Source organism: Schistocerca piceifrons, chromosome 5 (assembly GCF_021461385.2).
Source record: "Schistocerca piceifrons isolate TAMUIC-IGC-003096 chromosome 5, iqSchPice1.1, whole genome shotgun sequence".
Classification (NCBI taxonomy): domain Eukaryota; kingdom Metazoa; phylum Arthropoda; class Insecta; order Orthoptera; family Acrididae; genus Schistocerca; species Schistocerca piceifrons.
In genome coordinates, this window is record NC_060142.1 from 677,164,637 (window position 1) to 677,187,983 (window position 23,347).

The 23,347-nt window shown below is 37.6% G+C and overlaps 1 protein-coding gene across 2 annotated transcripts in view; it reads left to right on the plus strand.

Annotated features, from left to right (window-relative positions):
* LOC124798282 (S1 RNA-binding domain-containing protein 1) overlaps positions 1-22,670 on the plus strand; it is a 240,498-nt gene extending 217,828 nt beyond the window's left edge. For both annotated transcript variants that reach the window (XM_047261605.1, XM_047261606.1), the window contains 3 exons: positions 16,016-16,101; positions 16,250-16,420; positions 22,303-22,670. In XM_047261605.1, coding sequence (XP_047117561.1) covers positions 16,016-16,101; positions 16,250-16,420; positions 22,303-22,487 — 442 coding nt within the window. In that variant the 3' untranslated portion in view covers positions 22,488-22,670. The remainder of the gene's footprint in view (positions 1-16,015; positions 16,102-16,249; positions 16,421-22,302) is intronic.
* The last annotated feature ends 677 nt before the right edge of the window (positions 22,671-23,347 follow it).

Consider the following 23,347-nt stretch of genomic DNA (forward strand, 5'->3'; position numbering starts at 1 on the left):
TCACCCGACTTAATTAGACTACATTCCATTATCCTTGTTTGCTTTTGTTGATGTTCATCTTATATCCTCCTTTCAAGACACTGTCCATTCCATTCAACTGCTCTTCCAAGTCCTTTGCTGTCTCTGACCGAATTACAATGTCATCGGCGAACCTCAAAGTTTTTATTTCTTCTCCATGAATTTTAATACCTACTCCGAATTTTTCTTTTGTTTCCTTTACTGCTTGCTCAATATACAGATTGAACAACATCGGGGAGAGGCTACAACCCTGTCTTACTCCCTTCCCAACCACTGCTTCCCTTTCATGTCCCTCGACTCTTATAACTGCCATCTGGTTTCTGTACAAATTGTAAATAGCCTTTCGCTCCCTGTATTTTACCCCTGCCACCTTCAGAATTTGAAAGAGAGTATTCCAGTCAACATTGTCAAAAGCTTTCTCGAAGTCTACAAATGCTAGAAACGTAGGTTTGCCTTTCCTTAATCTTTCTTCTAAGATAAGTCGTAAGGTCTGTATTGCTTCACGTGTTCCAGTGTTTCTACGGAATCCAAACTGATCTTCCCCGAGGTTGGCTTCTACTAGTTTTTCCATTTGTCTGTAAAGAATTCGTGTTAGTATTTTGCAGCTGTGACTTATTAAACTGATAGTTCGGTAATTTTCACATCTGTCAACACCTGCTTTCTTTGGGATTGGAATAATTATATTCTTCTTGAAGTCTGAGGGTATTTCGCCTGTCTCATACATCTTGCTCACCAGATGGTAGAGTTTTGTCAGGACTGGCTCTCCCACGGCCGTCAGTAGTTCCAATGGAATATTGTCTACTCCGGGGGCCTTGTTTCGACTCAGGTCTTTCAGTGCTCTGTCAAACTCTTCACGCAGTATCATATCTCCCATTTCATCTTCATCTACATACTCTTCCATTTCCATAATATTGTCCTCAAGTACATCGCCCTTGTATAGACCCTCTGTGTACTCCTTCCACCTTTCTGCCTTCCCTTCTTTGCTTAGAACTGGGTTTCCATCTGAGCTCTTGATATTCATACAAGTGGTTCTCTTATCTCCAAAGGTCTCTTTAATTTTCCTGTAGGCGATATCTATCGTACCCCTACTGAGATAGGCCTCTACATCCTTACATTTGTCCTCTAGCCATCCCTGCTTAGCCATTTTGCACTTCCTGTCGATCTCATTTTTGAGACGTTTGTATTCCTTTTTGCCTGCTTCACTTACTGCATTTTTATATTTTCTCCTTTCATCAATTAAATTCAATATTTCTTCTGTTACCCAAGGATTTCTAATAACCCTCGTCTTTTTACCTACTTGATCCTCTGCTGCCTTCACTACTTCATCCCTTAATACTACCCATTCTTCTTCTACTGTATTTATTTCCCCCATTCCTGTCAATTGCTCCCTTATGCCCTCCCTGAATCTCTGTACAACCTCTGGTTCTTTCAGTTTATCCAGGTCCCATCTCCTTAAATTCCCACCTTTTTGCAGTTTCTTCAGTTTTAATCTACAGGTCATAACCAATAGATTGTGGTCAGAGTCCACATCTGCCCCTGGAAATGTCTTACAATTTAACACCTGGTTCCTAAATCTCTGTCTTACCATTATATAATCTATCTGATACCTTTTAGTATCTCCAGGGTTCTTCCATGTATACAACCTTCTTTCGTGATTCTTAAACCAAGTTTTAGTTATGATTATGTTGTGCTCTGTGCGAAATTCTACCAGGCGGCTTCCTCTTTCATTTCTTAGCCCCAATCCATATTCACCTACTATGTTTCCTTCTCTCCTTTTTCCTACACTCGAATTCCATTCACCCATGACTATTAAATTTTCGTCTCCCTTCACTAACTGAATAATTTCTTTTATTTCTTCATACATTTCTTCAATTTCTTCGTCATCTGCAGAGCTAGTTGGCATATAAACTTGTACTACTGTAGTAGGTGTGGGCTTCGTATCTATCTTGGCCACACTAATGCGTTCACTATGCTGTTTGTAGTAGCTTACCGGCATTCCTATTTTCCTATTCATTATTAAACCTACTCCTGCATTACCCCTATTTGATTTTGTGTTTATAACCCTGTAGTCACCTGACCAGAAGTCTTGTTCCTCCTGCCACCGAACTTCACTAATGCCCACTATATCCAACTTTAACCTATCCATTTCCCTTTTTAAATTTTCTAACCTACCTGCCCGATTAAGGGATCTGACATTCCACGCTCAGATCCGTAGAACGCCAGTTTTCTTTCTCCTGATAACGACGTCCTCTTGAGTAGTCCCCGCCCGGAGATCCGAATGGGGGACTATTTTACCTCCGGAATATTTTACCCAAGAGGACGCCATCATCATGTTATCATACAGTAAAGCTGCATGCCCTCGGGAAAAATTACGGCTGTAGTTTCCCCTTGCTTTCAGCCGTTCGCAGTACCAGCACAGCAAGGCCGTTTTGGTTATTGTTACATGGCCAGATCAGTCAATCAGCCAGACTGTTGCCCTTGCAACTACTGAAAAGGCTGCTGCCCCTCTTCAGGAGCCACATGTTTGTCTGGCCTCTCAACAGATACCCCTCCGTTGTGGTTGCACCTACGGTATGGCTATCTGTATCGCTGAGGCACGCAAGCCTCCCCACCAACGGCAAGGTCCATGGTTCATGGGGGGGGGACTTCTATTCTATAAATGAATATTTTAACAGGGAATGTTAGACCAGCTTAAGAAAAACTGTCTGTTAGAGTTCAGTTTTGACAGCACTTGGTCACAGTGGCCAAGATTAGGTATTTGTGTATGATTAATGTATTCAAAGTGCATAACTTTGTTTCATTCTGATAGACTATTAATTCTGTAAATATTAGCAGTTCCATTTTACTGTAATGTATTCACCTATCTTTACAGTCTCCTAACAAATGATCAGGGTTGTGATCTTCTAATCTAGAGATGTCATTTTGTATGGAATAATCAGGGAATAAATTAACAAAATTCAGCGCCAACTGTGAAGGGTTACATTGAAATTTACCATCACAATCTCTTCAGCGAACCTATTGTTATTTCCAATTCTCTGTCTGAAGCATATTGAAAGCTGAAGAGCTCTTCAACAAACACTTTTCACTTTTATTGACAAAACTTTTGCAGCAGCTATATTGTACTCGTCATGAGTAGATGATACTTGTCACTCTTTCAGTACTTATAGAATGAATGATAGTTTTGCTCAAGGATGACTTATTCTAGATGTCACTGTCTACATTTTGTGTTCCAAATTCTGATGACAACACCTCCTTTCAACTTTGCAGAAGCTTGAATAGAATCTGCCCTGCACACACAGGCTGTTGTCATTTTCTCCATGAATTTTTTAACCCACTTTTTCGATAATTCTTGTTTTGGATCTTTTAGCTGTTTGTAGCCTATGAAGTCTCTCTCTGGATGTTCACGTTTTCGAAATCATATCTATGTTGTTGTCTTTTTTGGGAATATTGCCAATGACTACACACTTAAGAAAGCATTTTCTAAGTCTATAACTATGAGAAGACATGGTGCCTACTCATAATGTTTACAGTATAGCCAATGGAGCCACTCCTAAAATGTGAATGGTGTGTGATGAACTAGCTTCTTAGTTTTTCAGCACCTTTAAGATAGAAAAATAAAAATAATTTTGACAGTTATGCATGTATGATGTTCAGTTGTCAGTCGTTACATCTGAGCACTATTAGTAACTACTGTCTAGTGTGTCCCACAATGTCCTATCGATAATCTGTCTCCTGTCCTATCCTATCCTAAGCCCATCCATTTTCCTTATCATTTTTCAATTACCTACAACATAGTGCAGGGAGGGCTCTAGAGGTGTGGTGAAGCTAGTCTCCCTAAGGGAGTAAAACGATACAAATCCAGGCCCTCCAGGTTGGGGGTTGATCGCGGGGCTAACAACTCCATATCGGAAAAAAACATATTGTTACGAAACTCAAAGATAGGAACAGCCAGACTGATGATAATGATGAACGGCCCATGTAAGGAAAAGGACAACATAAACGAAGAAATGATATATATACTTTGCTACATGGAATGTAAGAACTTTGAACAAACCAGGAGCTCTACATGGACTCAAACAAGAGATGGAGAGGTACCATACAGGAGTAGCAGCAATTAAAGAGGTCAGATGGAAAGGAGATGGTATCATAAGAAGTGGTAATTACACAATTATGTATAGTGGACAAGGCAGTGGTATAGTAGGTGGTACTGGATTTCTTGTAGAGTATAAAGCAGCAGTCATAAGTTTTAACCCTATAAATGAAAGTATGTGTACTTTGAGAATGAAGGCCCAGTTCTTCAACATCACTCTAGTATGTGTGTATGCACCCACAGAATATGATGAGGATGAAGTGAAAGATGAGTTTTATGCCCGACTGGAACAGGAAGTAGAAGGCATACCAAGGAATGATGTAAAGATAGTGATGGGTGACCTCAATGCAAAAGTGGGAAGAGTAGAATCCTGTGGAGAAACAGTAGGAAATGAAAGCCTGCATGAGGTGTCAAATAAAAATGGACAAAGACTTGTAGACTTTGCCATGGGCAGTGCAATGGTAGTGAAGAGTACATGGCTCCAGAGAAATAACATAAGGAAAGCCACATGGCGCTCTCCAGATGGCACTACTTTTAATTAAATTGACCATGTGCCAATTGACAGGGGACATGCGTCTGACATCCTTGAAGTTGATAGCTGCAGGGGGGCTGACTGCAATTCGGATCATTCTATGGTAAGAATGAAAAACAGACAACGCATAGCTGTCCGTAGATCCAGAGGGAAGAGAAAACCTCTCCGATGATACAATGTTTCCAAATTGAAAGAGAAGGGAGTATCTGAAAAGTTTGAAAAAGGACTGCAGAAGAAGTGTGAGGCTAAACAAAGCCAAGCTCTGGAAAGCATCAAAGGAAAGTGGACTATGATTAAAGAGGCTCTACAAGAAACTGCAGAAGAAGTCTTAGGTTTAGAAGACAGGGCAAGAAGGGCAGGGTGGTATGATGAAGATTGTAAAAAGACAGTGGAAGAGAGAAATGAGGCAAGGAAGAAAATGATAAACAGGACAACAAGATCTAACACAGAAAAGTTCATGAAGAAAAGGAAAGAGCCAGATAGCATTTACAGAAGAAAGAAACAAGAATTAGAGAGGAGATGGATTACGGAGCTAGAAGAAGAATATAATCATCAAGAAAGTTCAGGAACGGAAGAAAGGCTTCCAATAACGTATGGTATTCTGCAGAGATAAAGAAGGAAATTTTGTAGGAGAAGACGAACAGGTTCTAGACCAATGGGCCGAGTATTTCAGTGAGCTGCTGAATGTCACTACAGAAAGAGGAGTTCTGAAAGAAAATGAAACAGAGCGTCACCAGCCGTGGCAGAATGTTAGTCTGGATGAAAGACCTGTACCTCTACCAACAATAGAGGAAGTTAGGAAAGCAATTAAAAGCCTAAGGAATAATAAGGCTCCAGGTAACGATAACATTTCAGCAGAGATGATCAAGGGTGGAGGTGAACATCTAACAAGATTGGTACATCAGCTGATAGTGGAAATATGGGAAAAGGAAGAGATGCCAGGCCAGTGGAACATAGCCATTATATGCCCGATTCATAAGAAGAACAACAAAGCAAACTGTGAAAATTATCGCGGTATTGCCTTAGTCAGTGTGGTGTACAAAGTATTAGCCAAAGTCATTGCTTTGAGATTACGCCAATTACAGAAGAAATACTCGGAGACTACCAGTGGAGTTTTCAACAGGGCAGATCAACAACAGACCAGATCTTCATTATAAGGCAAATAATGGAAAAGTGTTATGAATATAATGTGGATGTTCACCAACTTTTTGTAGACTTCAAACAGGCCTATGATATTGTTAAAAGGAAAAAGCTATATGATACCTTAATGGAGATGGAATTCCCGAGTAAACTTATCAAACTGGTACAAATGACCCTCACCAGTACATAATACCAGGTAAAAGTAGAAGTAAAACTTTCTAAAGAATTTGAGGTAACCAAGGGTTAAGACAGAGAGTGATGTATTATCCACGCTACTCTTCAACATAGTGTTGGAGAGAGTGATGCGAAGGGTGGAGATTGGTAACTGAGGTGACACCCTGTTTAACGATATGCACCAAAATCTAACTTATGCTGATGATGTGCGTAAGCTGTCTAGAAGTTTGAAAGAAATGGAAGAAGGATTTGGAGACTGGAAAAGAAGGCAGAACAGTTGGAACTTAGAGCAAACAACATAAAAACAGTGTTTGTCTTTGCTTCCAGGAAAAATGCTGTTGTTAAAGAGAAATATATTATGTTGAACAGAGGCAATTATGAGAGATGTGAGAAGTTCCCACACCTGGGAGTGCTGGTTACAGAGCATAGCAGAATAAGAGAAGAAATAAAATCTAGGATTGCTGCAAGAAATAGAGCTTACTGGACCATGATCAAGATCCTTCAGTCACATAGCCTGAGCAGAAAATTGAAGGTGACTGTCTATCGAACAGTCATAAGACTTGTGGTAGTGTATGGCTCATAAACATGGACAATGACTGTAGCAGAAGAAGACCTCTTGAGAAGGTGGGAGAGGAAAATATTAAGAAAGATTTTTGGAGCCGTGTATGAGGCGGGGCAATGGAGGATAAGGAAAAACAAGGAATTCAAAGAACTGTATAGAAATCCTGACTTTGTGACTGAAATCAAGTGTAACAGATTAAGATGGCTGGGCCGTGTAGATTGAATGTCAGAGGATCGAGCTGTCAAAAAGGTTTACACAGGAAATTCAGGTGGCAAAAGGAGCAAAGGGAGACCCCGGAAACAATGGCTGGAGGATGTGGAAGATGATCTGAGAAAGATTGGAGTCAGGAGATGGAGGAAACAAGCAGAAAATTGTCAGGATCGTGCTGTGATCATCGGAGAGGCCAAGGCCCTACATGGACTGTAGCATCAAGGAGTAAGTAAGTAAGTCTAGTTCTTCAATCTGCTTTCAGAAATGAGAATAAAAATCATGTAATATACTTTTAGTATTCCAGACCTCAGCGACCACAATGTTCAGATGCTAGCAGTGATCACTAATGGATTCGCTCAAGGAACTCATCAATTGTTGAAATTAATTCTTGCTGTTGGTAGTATAACTGAAACTAGACAACATTGTATATTATGTTTGACAACAGTGTGATTGTCGAGTTATTTCTTGGATGGCATAGAAATATCTTGCTAAATTTACTCGATATTTTCTTGCCATTTCCATTGAAGAATCCAAGTGATTTTCACTCAAGGTGTGACCTGGATTATCAATTTAAGGGTTCCAGTCCAGGGAGGTCATCTCATGCCAAAATTGCAACTCATCTCTTCTTCTACACTGCCTTGGCCATAATTAGGGCAATATGGGAAAAATGAAAGCCACAGCTTTTTGCTACTTTTGAGATAATGGGGCTACACTGCAAAGTAAATGCTGCATTTGGTTCTGTTCCAAGTGCCCAGTTTCCTTACTACTTGAGTGTGACACAGGCCAACATGTATACACAGAGCATTTTGAGATCCGAAATGGTAGTGTGTTACTAACTTGTGCTAATTTTGGCACGCTTGGTTCCAGATATTTTATGTTTTATTAAAATAGACTTTCGTCTAAAGTTGTGTAATGGTTTAAGTTGTAACTCATTTGTATTGGTACAGTACATTTTGTAATAAAAAATTTCTATTAGTTTCTTGAATACAACAGTAAACATAAATGAGAAATTACTTGTCAACAATATGGAGGATGGTTATGATTAAAATTTCAATATTTGAGCGGTCCCCCATGAAAAATGATAGATCTTAGGCCAGTGAAACTCTGTGGAAACATTTGTAAGAACTTGTGGAAGACAAATAACAAACAGACCATTGAAAAACACATCTCAAGTTCCACATGAGGCGGTAATGATTTTAATTGCCTACCGTGTTTACTTTCCAGGTTAGAAACATTTCACATTTGTTCACAACACTTTTCTAATGGGCCATGAAATGTTCAGCTGTTTTGACACAGACTTGTGCACTGCATGAAGACTACTCATTGTGTCCAACATTCTCAGCCATAGCAATAGTAACTTCTTCAAAAATTTGTGATGCAGTTTACCAATCGTCTCTCCCAGAAGCTATTCCCGAATCACCAGTTAATTTGAAATTCCGAATTATGTTCTTCAACCCCAGCGTGGAAAAATGACCTCTCCTTCCTTTAATGCATCGACACTCACTGAAAGCAAAAGTACTATCGCTGTTGTCTTCATAGAAAAGTTCTATGAGCAAATCTGTCTTCATGTTGTCCAAACCTATGTTGACTGTCTGCAATTGTCATGCACAAATATGCTTGGGTTTCAACCCTATGTCACCATACAAGAACTGAGGCCTAACAGCAAGTAATGACACTTATCACTACTAACATTGCAAATCCTGCAATGCACACACTGGATGCCATTCCTGTAAAGTTGGGCGCTCGCACAGTAAATACGTGAGGCATTCAGTAAGTGATGCAACAGATTTATGTATGTATGTATTTACTTATTTTTTTATATTTTCCTCTCAGCCGATTTCGGTTGGAAAAAAAATCCAGAATTTGCTGTGGGACATCATGAAGTATTGCCACTTAAGCCCCTATAGTTTCATGAAGTTCTGATAGATAGTGGTGCTGCATGTAAACTTTCAAAATGGTGTGTGTGATGCAGGTGAACTCCAGGCAGAAAGGTGTCACCGAGTTTCTTTTGGCAGAAAACAGTAGCATCACAGATATTCATGGGCACTTGCACAATGTATATGGAGATGTGACAGTGAACGAAAGCATCGTGAGTTGTTGGGCGAGGCATCTGTCATGATTGCAACAAAAGTCACACAAACATGTCGGGTCTCCCTCGTGCCAGCCCGCTACATATGACTGCAACTCCTGCAATATTGGAACATGCAGACACTCTCATTCGAAGTGATTAATTGATCATAATTGAACACCTCACTGCAGAACTGGACATCTCGCACATGTCTGCACACCCAAAAGGAGTTCGGAAAACTTCATTGTACTCTTCTTCCTCATCCACCCTACAGCCTGGATCTCTCACCTTCTGGCTTCCCTCTGTTTGGCCAAGTGAAGTAGTGGTTCCAAGTGGGCATACAAGCCCTCGCAGTAAGTGGGCGTAAGGCCGACACATTGTACGGAGATTATGGTGAAAAATTGGGTTTTGTAGCCAAAAATGTGGGGAATTATATAGTGTATTGGAATCCTGAATAAAACCAACCTGCTTTCAGAAAAAAAGTGTTGCATTACTTATTGAATTACCCTCATAATTTTCCACCTACACTGGATCAAGTAGTGATAGTTTAGTTATTACCACTCTGTATTCTTTAGCAGTATCCAAAATAGTCTGACAGTACTCAGATAGTTTATCAATACCATTCCTGTAGAAACCTATTCGTTCAGAGTTAAAGATGTCGCCAAATCATGTCTGAAGTGCGTTTTTGCCCGGAAGAAATTTTCTTGACAGTTCTTCAATAAGAAACGGGAGAGGTAAACATTTGTGAGTGCAGCATCAGATGAACAAGTGCATGAGGGATAACTTCCCAAACAAACTCTTGGATAATTTTGTTTCTGAAATCAGGAGAGTGCATTTTTGCTTTGTGGCAACACTTGATGCAGTTTTGTTGGTCATTTGTCGTATACTCTGACCAAAAGGTACCTCAGTTGTTGGCAAGAACGCCCGCTGTGATGGGAACACCCCCACAGAGTAGTTCATAGTCACAGCATCCTTTTTATTCCACTAGATGCAAAATTTATCTGTTCACACTACCAGTTACTTGAAGAAGTGTCTTTTCTTAGGGGTTAGCCATTAATCCTGTATTACATAAAGGCATTGTAACTTGTTACCAGTAATAGTATTGCATAGGAATGCTGAATGAGTGAACTAATGATGTTCAAGCAAAAATGTAGAAATAGTCACTCATTGAATTTTGTTGATTTTAATTAGAGCATGCAATACTACTACACCCAGCCTCTGAACCTAGCCTATTGATGTTATGATGAATCAGAAAGTGACACAAATTATCTTTCAGATTCCATCAGAGTGATACCTTTCACAGACAGCTAAAATGCAGTTTAAAAATAAAGGAAGAAATGGACTCGGAACTCACATCTTTATATCTACATCATGCGAAGTTTACCTCTGAGCGAAAGACAGCACTTCCTCCAGACACTTCCTCATCCAACAGTTTTGCCAGATCACTCAGATAGCTAGACTTAAATTTCTTAGTCGAGGCCAGTTTGAATGGTGGCTTAATTGGATAACTCGGTCTCGACAGTGGGTGGCTGGTAATGTCACTGAATTCAGTAAATACACTGAAGTGCCTGATTGTGATAAATGAGATATGGTGATGAAGATGAAACAGTTAAAATAGGTGAAAGTTCTCAAGCTCTTTCATAAATATGTCTCTTGAATTTAATTCACGGGTTGGAAAAAAGGACTGCTGAAGTTTGTACAATCAGAGAGAAACAAGAAACGGGGCATGTTGAGAAAATCAATTTGTAGAAATGAAATTAAATTATTTTTGTCAATTCTTTTGAACGATGGTTCACAACAAAATAAGAGTAATATGAAAAGGATAGATTGCTACTCAACACATAAAGGACGTGTTGAGTTGCAGGTAGGCACAATGAAATAGAATGCTAGAAATATTCAGCTTTCAGAAAAGTCTTTCTTCAGATGTAGAAAACTCACACACATTCACATGAACATAACTCACACACACATCTCCGGATGCTAAGGCCTGCCTGCAATGAGTACTGTAGTAAACTTCCACCTTGAAACTTAACTCTACTGCCTCTTTATTTAGTTTACTGACGGTGTAAATATTCCTACTTGTTTTATGTGCACATTCGCTGTGGTAATCATTGTTGGAGCAAGTTCCTCAGTCATGGGGTACCAGCATCAGTGTAAATAACCTCAAAATAGTTTCATATCAGTGCACACTACACTGCAAATTGAAGACTCTTCCTGGGAGAAATTTTATTGATCCTAATTTCTAGGTAATTTTCGTGCAGTATATACTTACGTTTCAGTACCTCAGCTCACATGGTTCAATAAGTAAGGAAGGAAGGAAGGAAGGAAGTAAGTAAGTGCCTTACCAAAAATCACTAAGGTGTGAGGCTCAATCCCTAGTTGGCCCTGGGACTTTTTCCATCATTTTATCACACCTTTCTGCACTGAAAATGATTTATTAATGCAGAATATGGCAAGTTGCAACATTTCGAGGCCACATTCAGCTGTTGGTACCTATATAACTAGGGCTGTGGCTGGGCCATTCAAAGCTAAGGGAAAGTGGTAGTGTTGTTGTTGTCGTCACCTTGAACCATCTACACTTTGATAAATTTAGTTAAAATCAGTCAACTCACAAGGAGTAAAAAGCCACACTTTGCAAACAGTTGATCTCACATAAAAAATTGTGCCATAATTCCGATAGTATGCAGTTTTGACCTTATGAATGTGCAGCTTTTAAATGTTGCATGCACCGGTTATTTGTCACTCATTCTGCACCACTGCAGCCACTTAATGCCTGGTGAGAGGTTTGTGTTCATAATGTTGGTGAATCAACAAGCAACAGTTTGGCATGTACCCCAGTGGTATGGACCAATGGTTAAATTGCAACTTTTAAACATGGAAGAATGAGAGCTCCTGAAAGTTGTGACTGGTAGGTATCATTACATGTAGCTATTCAACTGAATTTTACACAAAGCAAACAATAATGTGTGGGACTATCTTTGTGCTATGATGTGTATCACTCAGAAAGTAAGACACCATATTTTTTTCATTCAACAGTTATTTTTTCAACACAATGAAATTTGTACACAAAAAAGAATGGTGTTTCTTCTACTCTCCCTATTTTCCCACATGGTCTCCTTCCTGTTCCATGGCCTTTCTCCAGTGAGACACAAGAGTGTTTATGCCATGTCGTTAGCCTCCTTTTTCTGGTTACAAAGCCATTTCTTCACTTTACAAATCACCTCTTACACTTTAGTACCTCAACTCAAATGATTCAGTGAGTAAGTAATTTAGTGCCTAACTAACTATCACAAAGATACAGGGCTCAATCTCTAGTTGATCCTGTGACATTGTTGAGGAACAATATTGAGAAAATTGAGAGAACCAATGTTTGAAACTGATTGCAGAATGATTCTGCTGCCATCAATGTACATTTTGTGTAAGGACCACAGAAGATAGGATAAGAGAAAAATGAAATGAGTAGTAGTGGTCAAAGGTATCCTCTGCCATGTGCTGTATGGTAGCTTGCAGAGCATGTATGTAGTTGTAGACCTTTTCATCATCATCAAAATGTCCCCTACAAATGGCTCCTTTAATGGCCCAAACAAGTGGAATTCCAGGGGAGCTTGGTCAGGATTGTGTTGTTATGGCACTGAAGTGCTTCTTGTTTTTGGTTAATGTTTTCATGTATGCTTCAGAATTAATTGTGTTGCCTCTTGGCATCACGAATGAGCACATCAGCAAGCAACTTCTTGTCAGGTGTGACAGCCATGGATGGCCTCTCCAAACGCTGCAAATCTTAGAGCTCTGCCGAATCACCTTTGTGTAATGGCCTCTCCCTCTTTTACCTGTGACCACCCACACTGCTTTCAACTGCAGATGCTCCATAACAGCTGCATATAGATGTTTGTGCATATTCCCCACAGTTCCTTGCTCTGCAGTGAGAAGTTCAATAACGATACACTGCTTGTAACATATACAATTTATAGAAGCCATTTTGAAACACTGCTGCAGCTTCACTGTCAGAGGAAATGGTAAATTTGCATCCGCATTCCAGAAGCTTCAAATAATGTATTTCTAAAGTTTAACATTTGTACCATTGCAACTGGGGATGACATTAAGTCACATTTGTGAAACAGCTTCATTGGTACAAGGGTGGCAGTGCTGTAAAAAAAAAAAAAAAATAAATAAATAAATAAAAAACAAGGAAGTAAGTTATTATTTATTATGAAGCCTGCTGTGAAGATGTAATATCATTGGATAGTACTATGCTCCTGTTCATAACAGAGAATATATGAAACGAGCTATCACCATTTGGAAAAGTGGAAAACATCCTAATCTTTTAACAGGACTTTCAAGAGGATGTTTTCCACTTTTCCAAAAGGTGACAGCTCGTTTCATATATTTTCTGTTATGGACAGGGGCAAAGTAGTATCCAATGATATTACATCTTCACAGCAGGGTTCATAATACTTACTTCCTTGTTTTTTTATATCGCTGCCGCCCTTGTACCAATGAAGCTGTCTCACAAATGTGACTTGGAGCAGAAGACATTGCAGTTTTTGCGTTGCCAATACCACAAGGGACAACACGATACTATCAGCCACGAGATACATTTGGCTTCTGTGTATTAAAGGGTTTTGTCCGCAAGTTTAATGACTTGGCATGAGTTCTGGGTGTCAGTGTGAATTTCGGGATCCTTTGAGTACGGCCTCTTCTTTGTAGCCAGTTATGTGTAGCAGTATTTCAACTGGTCTTCAATATGGTTAGTATCAAAGTGGCTGCACCTGTGACTGGCTAGATCACGTTGTACATTCTGTGAAATACTGTACTGAGACTGATAAGACGCCTCGTTCATTGTGTCAAAGTCCAAAGCTTCTAAACTGAAGCTGGGAACACTTTACCTCACATTTCACAAATGCAGTGTAAATATATGAAATGAATGAGTCTGTCCTTGAAGAAGTTGTATAGCACTATTTAATTATGGTAGAACCTTGATAATGAGGCATGATTGGGATCTGTCAGTGTCAGATTATCATTTTTTTAAATGAGTATAAGCAAGGTCTACAGTTGTAACATACGAAAACAAGTAATTGTTACTTATTACACACAGCAGTAGAGATTACAGTATAAAAAATTAAATGTATGTATTGCTTTTCTGTAAAAACGAAACTAAATTAAAAGTTTATGAATGTGACAAGGAATTTTGAAGACACTCTTCTCAGAATGAAAGAACTTCATCTGTGGGCAGACCTTATTCCTCGTTAAAAAATTTGGCCTTTTCAGTTAACAAAGGCGTTTTTATTTGCTTTCCCTCTGCTCTCCTGGCACTGAACCATATATATGAAACTTCGTCTACAGTTTCCAATTCAGTTTATTTTAGGGATTGTCTTAACATCTAGACTTTTAACTGAAGCGGGCAATTACATTAATTTTTCTTACAGCATTTTTTTCGTTTTTTAAATGTCGTATATAGGTGTAGGTGTGAAACTAAATTCAGTTATAATGTTGTTTCAGTTCTCACCTTTTTCCAGTCTTCTTATGAAGTCCAGTTTTTGGTGAATTGTCATCGTCAAGTAGTAGTAATTGAAGCTGTCTTGTTTTTCATGTATTAGGCATATTTTTAAGTAAGTAAAATTTTTATCCCAAACAAAAACAAATGCATATATTAAACCAGTTACATTACAGATCACTCAAATGATTTCAAAACAGATTTCAGCTTGATAAATAGTTCATGGCTAAAAAGCATATTTTTAAGCAAGTAAAATTTTTATCTTAAACAAAAACAATATTAAACCAGTTACATTACAGATCACTCAAATGATTTCATAACAAATTTAAACTTGATGAAATAGTTCATGGCTAAACAGCCAGATGTCAGTGTCCAATGGGCACAATATGTCGGCAAGCAACAGTGTTGCACCCATCGGACACTGACATCTGGTTGTTCACCTGTGAAATAATTCATCATGAATTATGCTGGGAGAATTTGAAGAATCATAGGTCACAACTTCTTAGCTAGTCATCGTCACATTGTCAGTTTTAAAAGAAATAAAAAAAGAGAGAGAGGTAGTGAAATTCTAGAAAACTGAATTATAAATCCAACTAAGAAGCATATGCAACCAGTCAAACTTGAATACATTGCACAGTTCATGTAATATATATTAATTTAGATTTCTGGTGTTTCTTCCTCCCACCTTCCCCCTTTTTTTATTTTTAAACAGATCTTCTGTTGATGGTTTGCTAAGAAGTTGAAATGGATTGTGATAGCTTTTGTGTGGCCTGAAGTGAAAATTACAATAAAAGAATATTTTCAACATAACAAGATTTACATCAGTATTCTCTTGATAACTGGAAACACATAGGTGCAGTACAAACAATGAAAGGAATGTGAACAACCTCTCACGGTCACCTTCCCTTCACCCCTCCATCACCACCATTCTTTTCTCACACAGTCAACCTGTCACAACAGCTCATCTCAGACTGCAGTACTGAGACATGGGACACTGTAGCTGTGTGTGGGTGGGAGGGGGTGGGGTGAGTTCATTTTAGCCTGTTAGCTCCAAGCAAGAAGGAGATTCTCTGAAAGCTTAGCTATGCATTGAGTTTTGTTTTTGTGCCAGTCAACTGTTCAGCTTACAGTGAATGGCTGTGGTTGTCTTTATTCTTTTCATTGTTTATATTATGGACTTGAATATTTTAGGATGAGGGAACAGTACACAATAAGGCAAAGGTGTTCCTTATTTTTCCACTTTTTTAGTGTACTTTTGAGATTATTATCTTGTTGTTATTACCCTTTTCAAAGCCTTTGTAGCTCATTCAACTAGTACCTGTGTCTTTCAGTGTCTTTGCATCTCTTTTTCCCACATGGTGTATGTTTTTTTGCTTCCTTTGGCACATTGATTGTGAAACTGGATTGAGTACTTCAAGTGTCAAAAGGAATATTCACCTGAGAAAACTATAAAATTGTGATGAGGCAGAATGGCTGACAAATACTTCCCTGTAGAAAGTGAAATTCTAAATACCTCTCATATACATATGTAGAAGTACTTAGCTTTTGGAAGTGTTACGGCCTTCCTTAAACGGGGAAGTGGAATAGTTTGGGAAATTTGGGAATGAGGGGCAGGTCACTCAGACCACAGGTTAAGAGGGAGTTATTTAATTGTTTTTTCCCTAATAATTTGCATTATTAATAAACTTGATTATCCAAAAATATATGATAACTGTTGATTCTTTTTGCAGGTTCTTAACAATTTGTTGCTTGAGACTGGAAGATTTTGGAAAACCAGATTTTGTCGAGCGTGTTCATAATGTAGTTGAACAGAGAGGTGTGTCTTTTGAAACTAAAATAATATTTGCATTTAATCCAGTTTCTGATGCTTATATTGAATATGTAGCTTATTCCTAGTTGTGCAATTATATGTCTGTATCTTCCTTAATAATACTTTTTTTTTTCTCATGAATATCCAATTGCAGGTTTGACCCAGCTGTCAAATACATTGGAATGTTCTGACAGCCAGCTGCAGTTGATAGCCGATGCACTGCAAAAACCTCCTGGGCATGATTTAAGGTGTACTTCAGATGCTCCTCTTTTTCGCAAAGATATCCGTAGCATGGAATCCTTGCAGGCAGGTCAGATTGCAACAGGTCAGTACAAAACAGATACTGAATCAGCACAAGCAATGCAATTTACAAACCTATGCAAACACTTCTTGTGATTCTTTGGAGAAAATGTGGAACTATTCAAGTTTATACAATCCGTCACAGGAATCATATGGTTTTCATATAAGATTTACTTAATTATTTTTGTTTAAAAATATTTGAATTTATTTAGTTTATGTAGCGAATTTCAATATTTCAGTTATATTTCGAAGATCACATTAATCAGGAGTTGGCAGTTTATGTTTATGCATTGTTGTATGTCATCCTAGAAACTCTTAGTAGTGTTAATTAACATCTGATATGGATTATGAAGTTTCCTCTTGTATTGTCAGATCAAGGCAGTGTGGCTTATGACACATACCTGGGATTTAAATCTCTTCAAATCAAATCAGTTTGTGATGGTGTGCCTTCTTTACTTCTTCGTTTGTTGCCCTCGGTGTCAACATACTGTGTTATGATACTGGCTGAAATATGGGGTGTGGAAGTACAACATTGACTTCTTTAAATAATGTAGCTGAGAGGTGCACAGTTGCGTTTCACAGTAGTTTACTTTCACTGTTCACAACCCCACAATAACACACTTATATATATTACCAGTGCACTATTGTTTTAATGTTCCAAAGCCTCATTAATAGTTTGCAGCCAAACCTGCACATACTGCTACAATAGTTTACTATTGAACACGTACAAGCAGTAAAAACCTAACCACAAAGTTCACAGTTTTTGAAGAACAGAAAGGTACATATGGAGTGGACACTGTCATTGTTTTAACACACGGCCTAATTGTGTAAAATACCTTAATGAACAGCTAAACACAATTGAAGAAAACTTTAAGAACCACAACACTCAAGATTTTTATAAAATATTCGCAAATCAAATCAAAGGATACACTCCACAAAATCTCTGCTTCCGGAAACAGAATGGAAAATTGGCACTAACTAACAAAGAAAATTGCCAAGAACTAGCTAAATATTTCTCACAACTCCTAAATTGCCCACAACCAAGTACAAGATTCCCCAGATTACAACCAGAACACACGAATGAGACTTCACTACCACCATCTCAAGAAGAAATTTATAGTCACATTAGAAAACTCAAAAATAATAAATCATCGGGAGAAGATGGAATTGTAGCTGAACTACTGAAAAACCTTGGTCCAAATTCGTTAAAAGAGATCACTAGCATCATCCAAGAAATTTGGCAGACAGAAAATATCCCAGAGGAGTGGAAATGTGCACTAATTCACCCATTGCACAAAAAGGGAGAGAGATCAGACGTAAACAACTACAGAGGCATTTCACTTTTACCAGTTACCTACAAAATTCTATCTGCATGTCTCCTAAAGAGGGCACAAGAACAACTAGAACATACAATTTCAGACTACCAAGCAGGCTTTCGTCCTAATAGATCATGCCCGGAACAGATATTCAACCTTAAAACTATTTTAAAGATTAAAGCAATCAGGTCAAAACCAATAATCTGCACATTCGTTGATTTCAAAAAGGCATACGATTCCATAGACAGACAGTCTCTATGTCACATTCTCGAAGAACGAGGCCTAGACACTAAAACCCGAAAACTAATTGAACAAACACTAACAGAAACCAAATCAAAAATTAAATTCAGAGGGGAAATTTCGGAACCATTCTCAATTAAAACAGGAGTAAGACAAGGAGATGGGATCTCACCACTATTATTCAATATAGTTTTGGACAAAGTTATGAAAGAGTGGGAAGTAACACTAAGGAAACAAAGCTTTTGGAAGCCAATTGAACTAGGAAGAGGTAAAGGAAAATTGAACATCCCTTATTTAGCGTTTGCAGATGACTTGGCAATTATAACTGACAGTGAAGAAACAGCAGTAAAACAAATTGAGACACTTAAAGAATGTGCTGAGAAGGTTGGCCTGCAAATCTCCTTTGAGAAGACAGAATTCATCTGCTCAAAATTAGATATTTCGAAACTAAAAACAAAGTATGGTGAAATAACTAGAGTCAAGCACTTTAAGTATCTCGGTGAAGTTATTGAACCAACAGGACTTGAGAAAATAGCACAAAAAAACCGATTACAGAAAATCAAGAAAGCATTCGGACTTATTCAAAATATATATAACAAGAAATGTCTATCAAAAGGCACTAAAATCAGACACTACAACACAGTCATCAAACCAACAGTCACATATGCAAGTGAAACACTCTCCCTGAATAGAAAATTAGATTTACACGAAATTAAGAAAGTAGAGAGAAAAATTATTAGAAAAATCCTAGGACCACGATACACACAAGATGGATACAGGCTGCAGACTACCGAGACAACCGAAAAAATATCAAACATCGAGGCAGATATCAGGAAGAGGCGGATGAAGTTTTATGGACATATAGACAGATTACCTGGAAACAGGTTAACTAAACGTCTATTGGACTATATGACATCACTTAAGGCAACAATACCCTGGGTAACTGAAGTTAAGAAGGATTTGAAAAAGGCAAAAATTGACATAACAAACACATCAGACCGGGATACATTCAGAAGAAAAATCGACAAGTGGAAGTTTACTCCAGAGACGGAATCTAAACCTTTCCGACCAAAGTGGACCGAAGAAAGGAAGAAGGCCTTTGGGGAGGCAATGAAGAAATACTGGGAAAATAAGAAGAACATTAAGAAATGTTAATCACCTGCTTATCGTTCTCCCATGGGGACATTCGCTAATAATAATAATATTACCAGTGCACTATTGTTTTAATGTTCCAAAGCCTCATTAATAGTTTGCAGCCAAACCTGCACATACTGCTACAATAGTTTACTATTGAACACGTACAAGCAGTAAAAACCTAACCACAAAGTTCACAGTTTTTGAAGAACAGAAAGGTACATATGGAGTGGACACTGTCATTGTTTTAACACACGGCCTAATTGTGTAACACTTATTTCACAGTTAAGTTGAAGCATTGTTATTGTTCTAAAAAACACAGATTTCTCGTCTGAAACTCAGCTGTGGACTGACTGTCTCGGGACCAGAAATCAGGCCCTTATATATATCCTCACAATAATAGGTATTGAAACTACACATTGTTCGAAGTTAAATTTACAGAAATTACAATTAAAAGTGAACTCATTCGATTAACTGAATACATTGAAAAATTGGTTCTTTTTAACAGTTTCTTCTATGACAAGAGTTAGGCCAAATTATTTGTGTAAATCATGAAATTAACAAATATTGTTATGCAAACAACACGTTTGACAAAACTGTTAACTACTTTGGAATTAATTAAGGGCTGGCTTTGCTGACCTGTTTTCTAATAGAGCCAAGTAAATACTTAAAGAATGCTAGTGTTTCATCTTCAAAACGTTTATGATTATTATAGAATTTGTATTTGTTTATAAGTCAACAATAGAATTTAAGTAACAAAAAAATTACTGATTTCACTGTATACCAAAAGATATTAACAAGACATAGTGAAAATAAATTGGAAAATCAATTACATACATAAAACTAACCACGTAACTAGATCTGGTATTATATTCTTTAAAACTGAGGGCCAACCGTTCTCTTTTATGAAAATGCAGATTATACTCACATATGTTAATGGTACTTAATTCAAAAATGAAAAAGAAGGCAGATGGCAAAACAAAGAGAGGAAGTAAAAAATACTCACGCTTGCTTTGTCACAAGTTGTAGCAGTACTGACTTGGTTGTCATAGTCTCACCTTGGTAGCACCACTCTGTCACCCCAAAGCTACAAGTCTGAGCGATTGTGGGATGGTGTTTGCTCAAAGATTTACGCCGCACCTCAGTTTAGCTTACACTAATACCATTGAACCAAATCAACCATATAATTACAGTGGTAAATTTGATCTATTGTGGCACAAAAACAGTTCACATATACATTAAAAGTCACAATTTGCACTAAGCACCAACTTGTAGTAAATCATTACAAAGTATTACACTTCACTAACTCGACTAATCCAGTCCATAATTAGCTCATAGTGAATAACAATCACTCATCTTGATGACAATGTTATTCCACACTTGTGCTAGTCACAACACAGTTCAGTTACAGTGTTCCTTAATTTGATGTGCTGTAATCACTTGAAAGTCTTTAGTCTTTAAATTTAAGAGCTTGTGCTGCACGTTTGCAGTGCACGTATTTTCTCATACAAAAAGGTACATGACTGTAGCGTGAACCAATACCAAAAGTACAACTGGCAGAGATTGTACTCGTGGATGTCTAACTGTGGACTGCCAATTTTGGAAGGTATCTGACTACTTATGTGGGTGCAAGAACAAACTGTTATTTTGTAAATTACATTGTACATTGAAAATCAGTTTGGCTTGATGGTACTGTTTTGGATGAACTACAAGAACAAACCTGATCTTGACTTATAAAAATGTTGCTGGCCACTGTTCACCTTATGCAGTGTGAATCCCCTTATTTACAAGTATTAGCACCATATTGCAAAGTAGGATAAATTGTGTGAAATTACTGATTATTTGAAAAAAAAAAAAATTAATGATTGTATGTAGTCAAAGATCAGAATCAAACAGTGGTTGTAGTAACATCTGCAATGGAAATTGGCAATGTCTCAGAACTTCATTTTAATTATTTCAGAAGATAATTAGTTTTAGACAGTTTAAAGTATTTTCCTGTTAAATCAAAGCTTTAATGTTCTTTTTGTGTATGTCATTATATGGAATTATGCTGATTAGCTCAAAATTTTTCATGTATCAAACTATAGTGCTTACTTTAATTAGCTGTAGTTTTTAATTGACATGCTTTATAGCCATACTAATGATTTCCTAGAATCAAGCTAGCCAAAAGGAATATCCAAACAATAAATTTAAATGAGGGAAAGCTTAATTGCACTTTAGGAATATTTAAACATACTTCATATAGTATTTATGTATCAATATTGAAAGTGTAGCATAAAATTAAGAGAAGAAGAAAAAATACTTATTATCAGGGATCAAAAACATAACAGATGGAGTGGAACCAATGTGCTCTTGTCGCTCTAGTGATTGCCTATATGGAGATAAGGAGGCCTGGAAATTAATCCTGTAAACAGCCATTGAATTACAAGCTGTGTGTACTGTTGCACCTTCTTGTTGAAACCATGTCCATCTGTGATAATCAAGTTCTGGGAAGAAGGTGGTTTGGGGCATCATAATGTAACAGTCTGAATTAAAAGTCAACAGTAATATTCTTTTCCTCAAAAAAGCACAGGCCGGTACGTTCCTACTGCAAAGCACACTGTTACTTTTGGGGTGTTGGGAGGGAATTCATGTAATATCTGGGATTTTCGGTATGTCAGTATTTACACTTAAGTTTCTTAACAAGCCCATTTAAATGAAACTGGGCGTAGTCAGTCATGTGAAAATTCGTGTTTTCATTGTGTACCATGGTTTCATGAAAGACACTAAACTATTCCTAATCACCTACACTAAGTTATTGACATACCTAAATTTTGTATTGGTGCTAATGAAGGTCCCTGTGCAGAATCCTTCACACTGTTCACTTGTTAATCTGTAAACTTACAGCACGCAAGTGAACTGACTGTTTAAGAGACTGTATCACAGATGTCATAAGTCTCCATGTTTTCGGGCAGAAGGGCTGTGTTGATAGGGCCAGGTGTATTCATCTTCTTTACGGAAACAGTTGTGTTGAAGTTTTCAACTCATCTCAAAATGGAATTTTAGTCTGGAACAGGTCAATGGACCAAATATTAAAATGGGTGCAAAAGTTTCATTGTGTCTGCATCATGACTCATTGCTTACGAAAAATCGCCAACAGTTATCTGTTTCAATAAATTTTTGTAATACATTTGCTGAGTACCTCTTCAAAACATTTAACCTTGTGTTTCTTTTACAGGCTGTGTACGTAATGTTACACAATTTGGGGCATTTGTGGATATAGGTGTTGGGAGCAATGGACTGGTACACATTTCCAAAATGAAAGGTGCAATCCTCCGTGTGGGTCAGAAAGTGGAAGTAAAGGTTCTTTCAGTAGATCTAAGAAGGAAGAGAATTTCTTTAGCACTTGAGAAAGCATTTTAATTTACGTCAGGGTTTTTTTTTATTTTTTTTTATTTAAAGAATATTTGTAATTTTTTACGAACTCTGTTCCTGACTTCGAGTCTGACTGAAGGATGCAAGCTGTTTGTATTGAATTAATCCATACTGTATATTATAACTTGTTTTGTAAAGATTTCTGTGTAAAAATAAAAAATACTTTTATTACTTAGTGTGTTTTATTTGTATCAGGAATCATGCATACCACTGCCGGATCTGGCAGTACTAATGTAATCGCACTTTCACAATTCAGCTTTCCTTTTTTCTTATTTGCCACTGTTACTGAATGTTCAGAAGCTTTTTAGAACAGTTACATGGAAAGTTTGAACAGTGTAACCCTCACAGTAATAATAAGGGATTAATTCTGTACTCATGGAAAAGATAAGCTGTCTTTTATATACTACAGAATTTTCTGATACTTTCTTTTCAGTTTTTGCGACATTTGAAAAATATAGGTAAAATGAAGCATTACTAATTCAGTCATTAATTTTCAATATTTGTAAGAGAAAAAAGTCTGCCACCTGCTTTATCAGATACTGAACTTATGTGATCATTCGATTTCACATCCCTACAGAGTGTTACACAGGGAAGTTAAGAAAAGCCTACTAGTATTTGAACCCATAAATGAAAGGATGTGCAGACTCAGACTAAGGGGGAAATTTAAGAATATATCAGTAATGAATGCACATGCACCAACAGAGGAAAAAGGGGATATAATGAAAGAACAGTTCTGCGAAGTACTTAAATATTACCTGATGCTAGTAATAGGAGATTTTATTGCACAAATATGGAGGAATGAACAATCACATGGAGTTTCTGGAAAATATTCACTACATGAAGAAAAC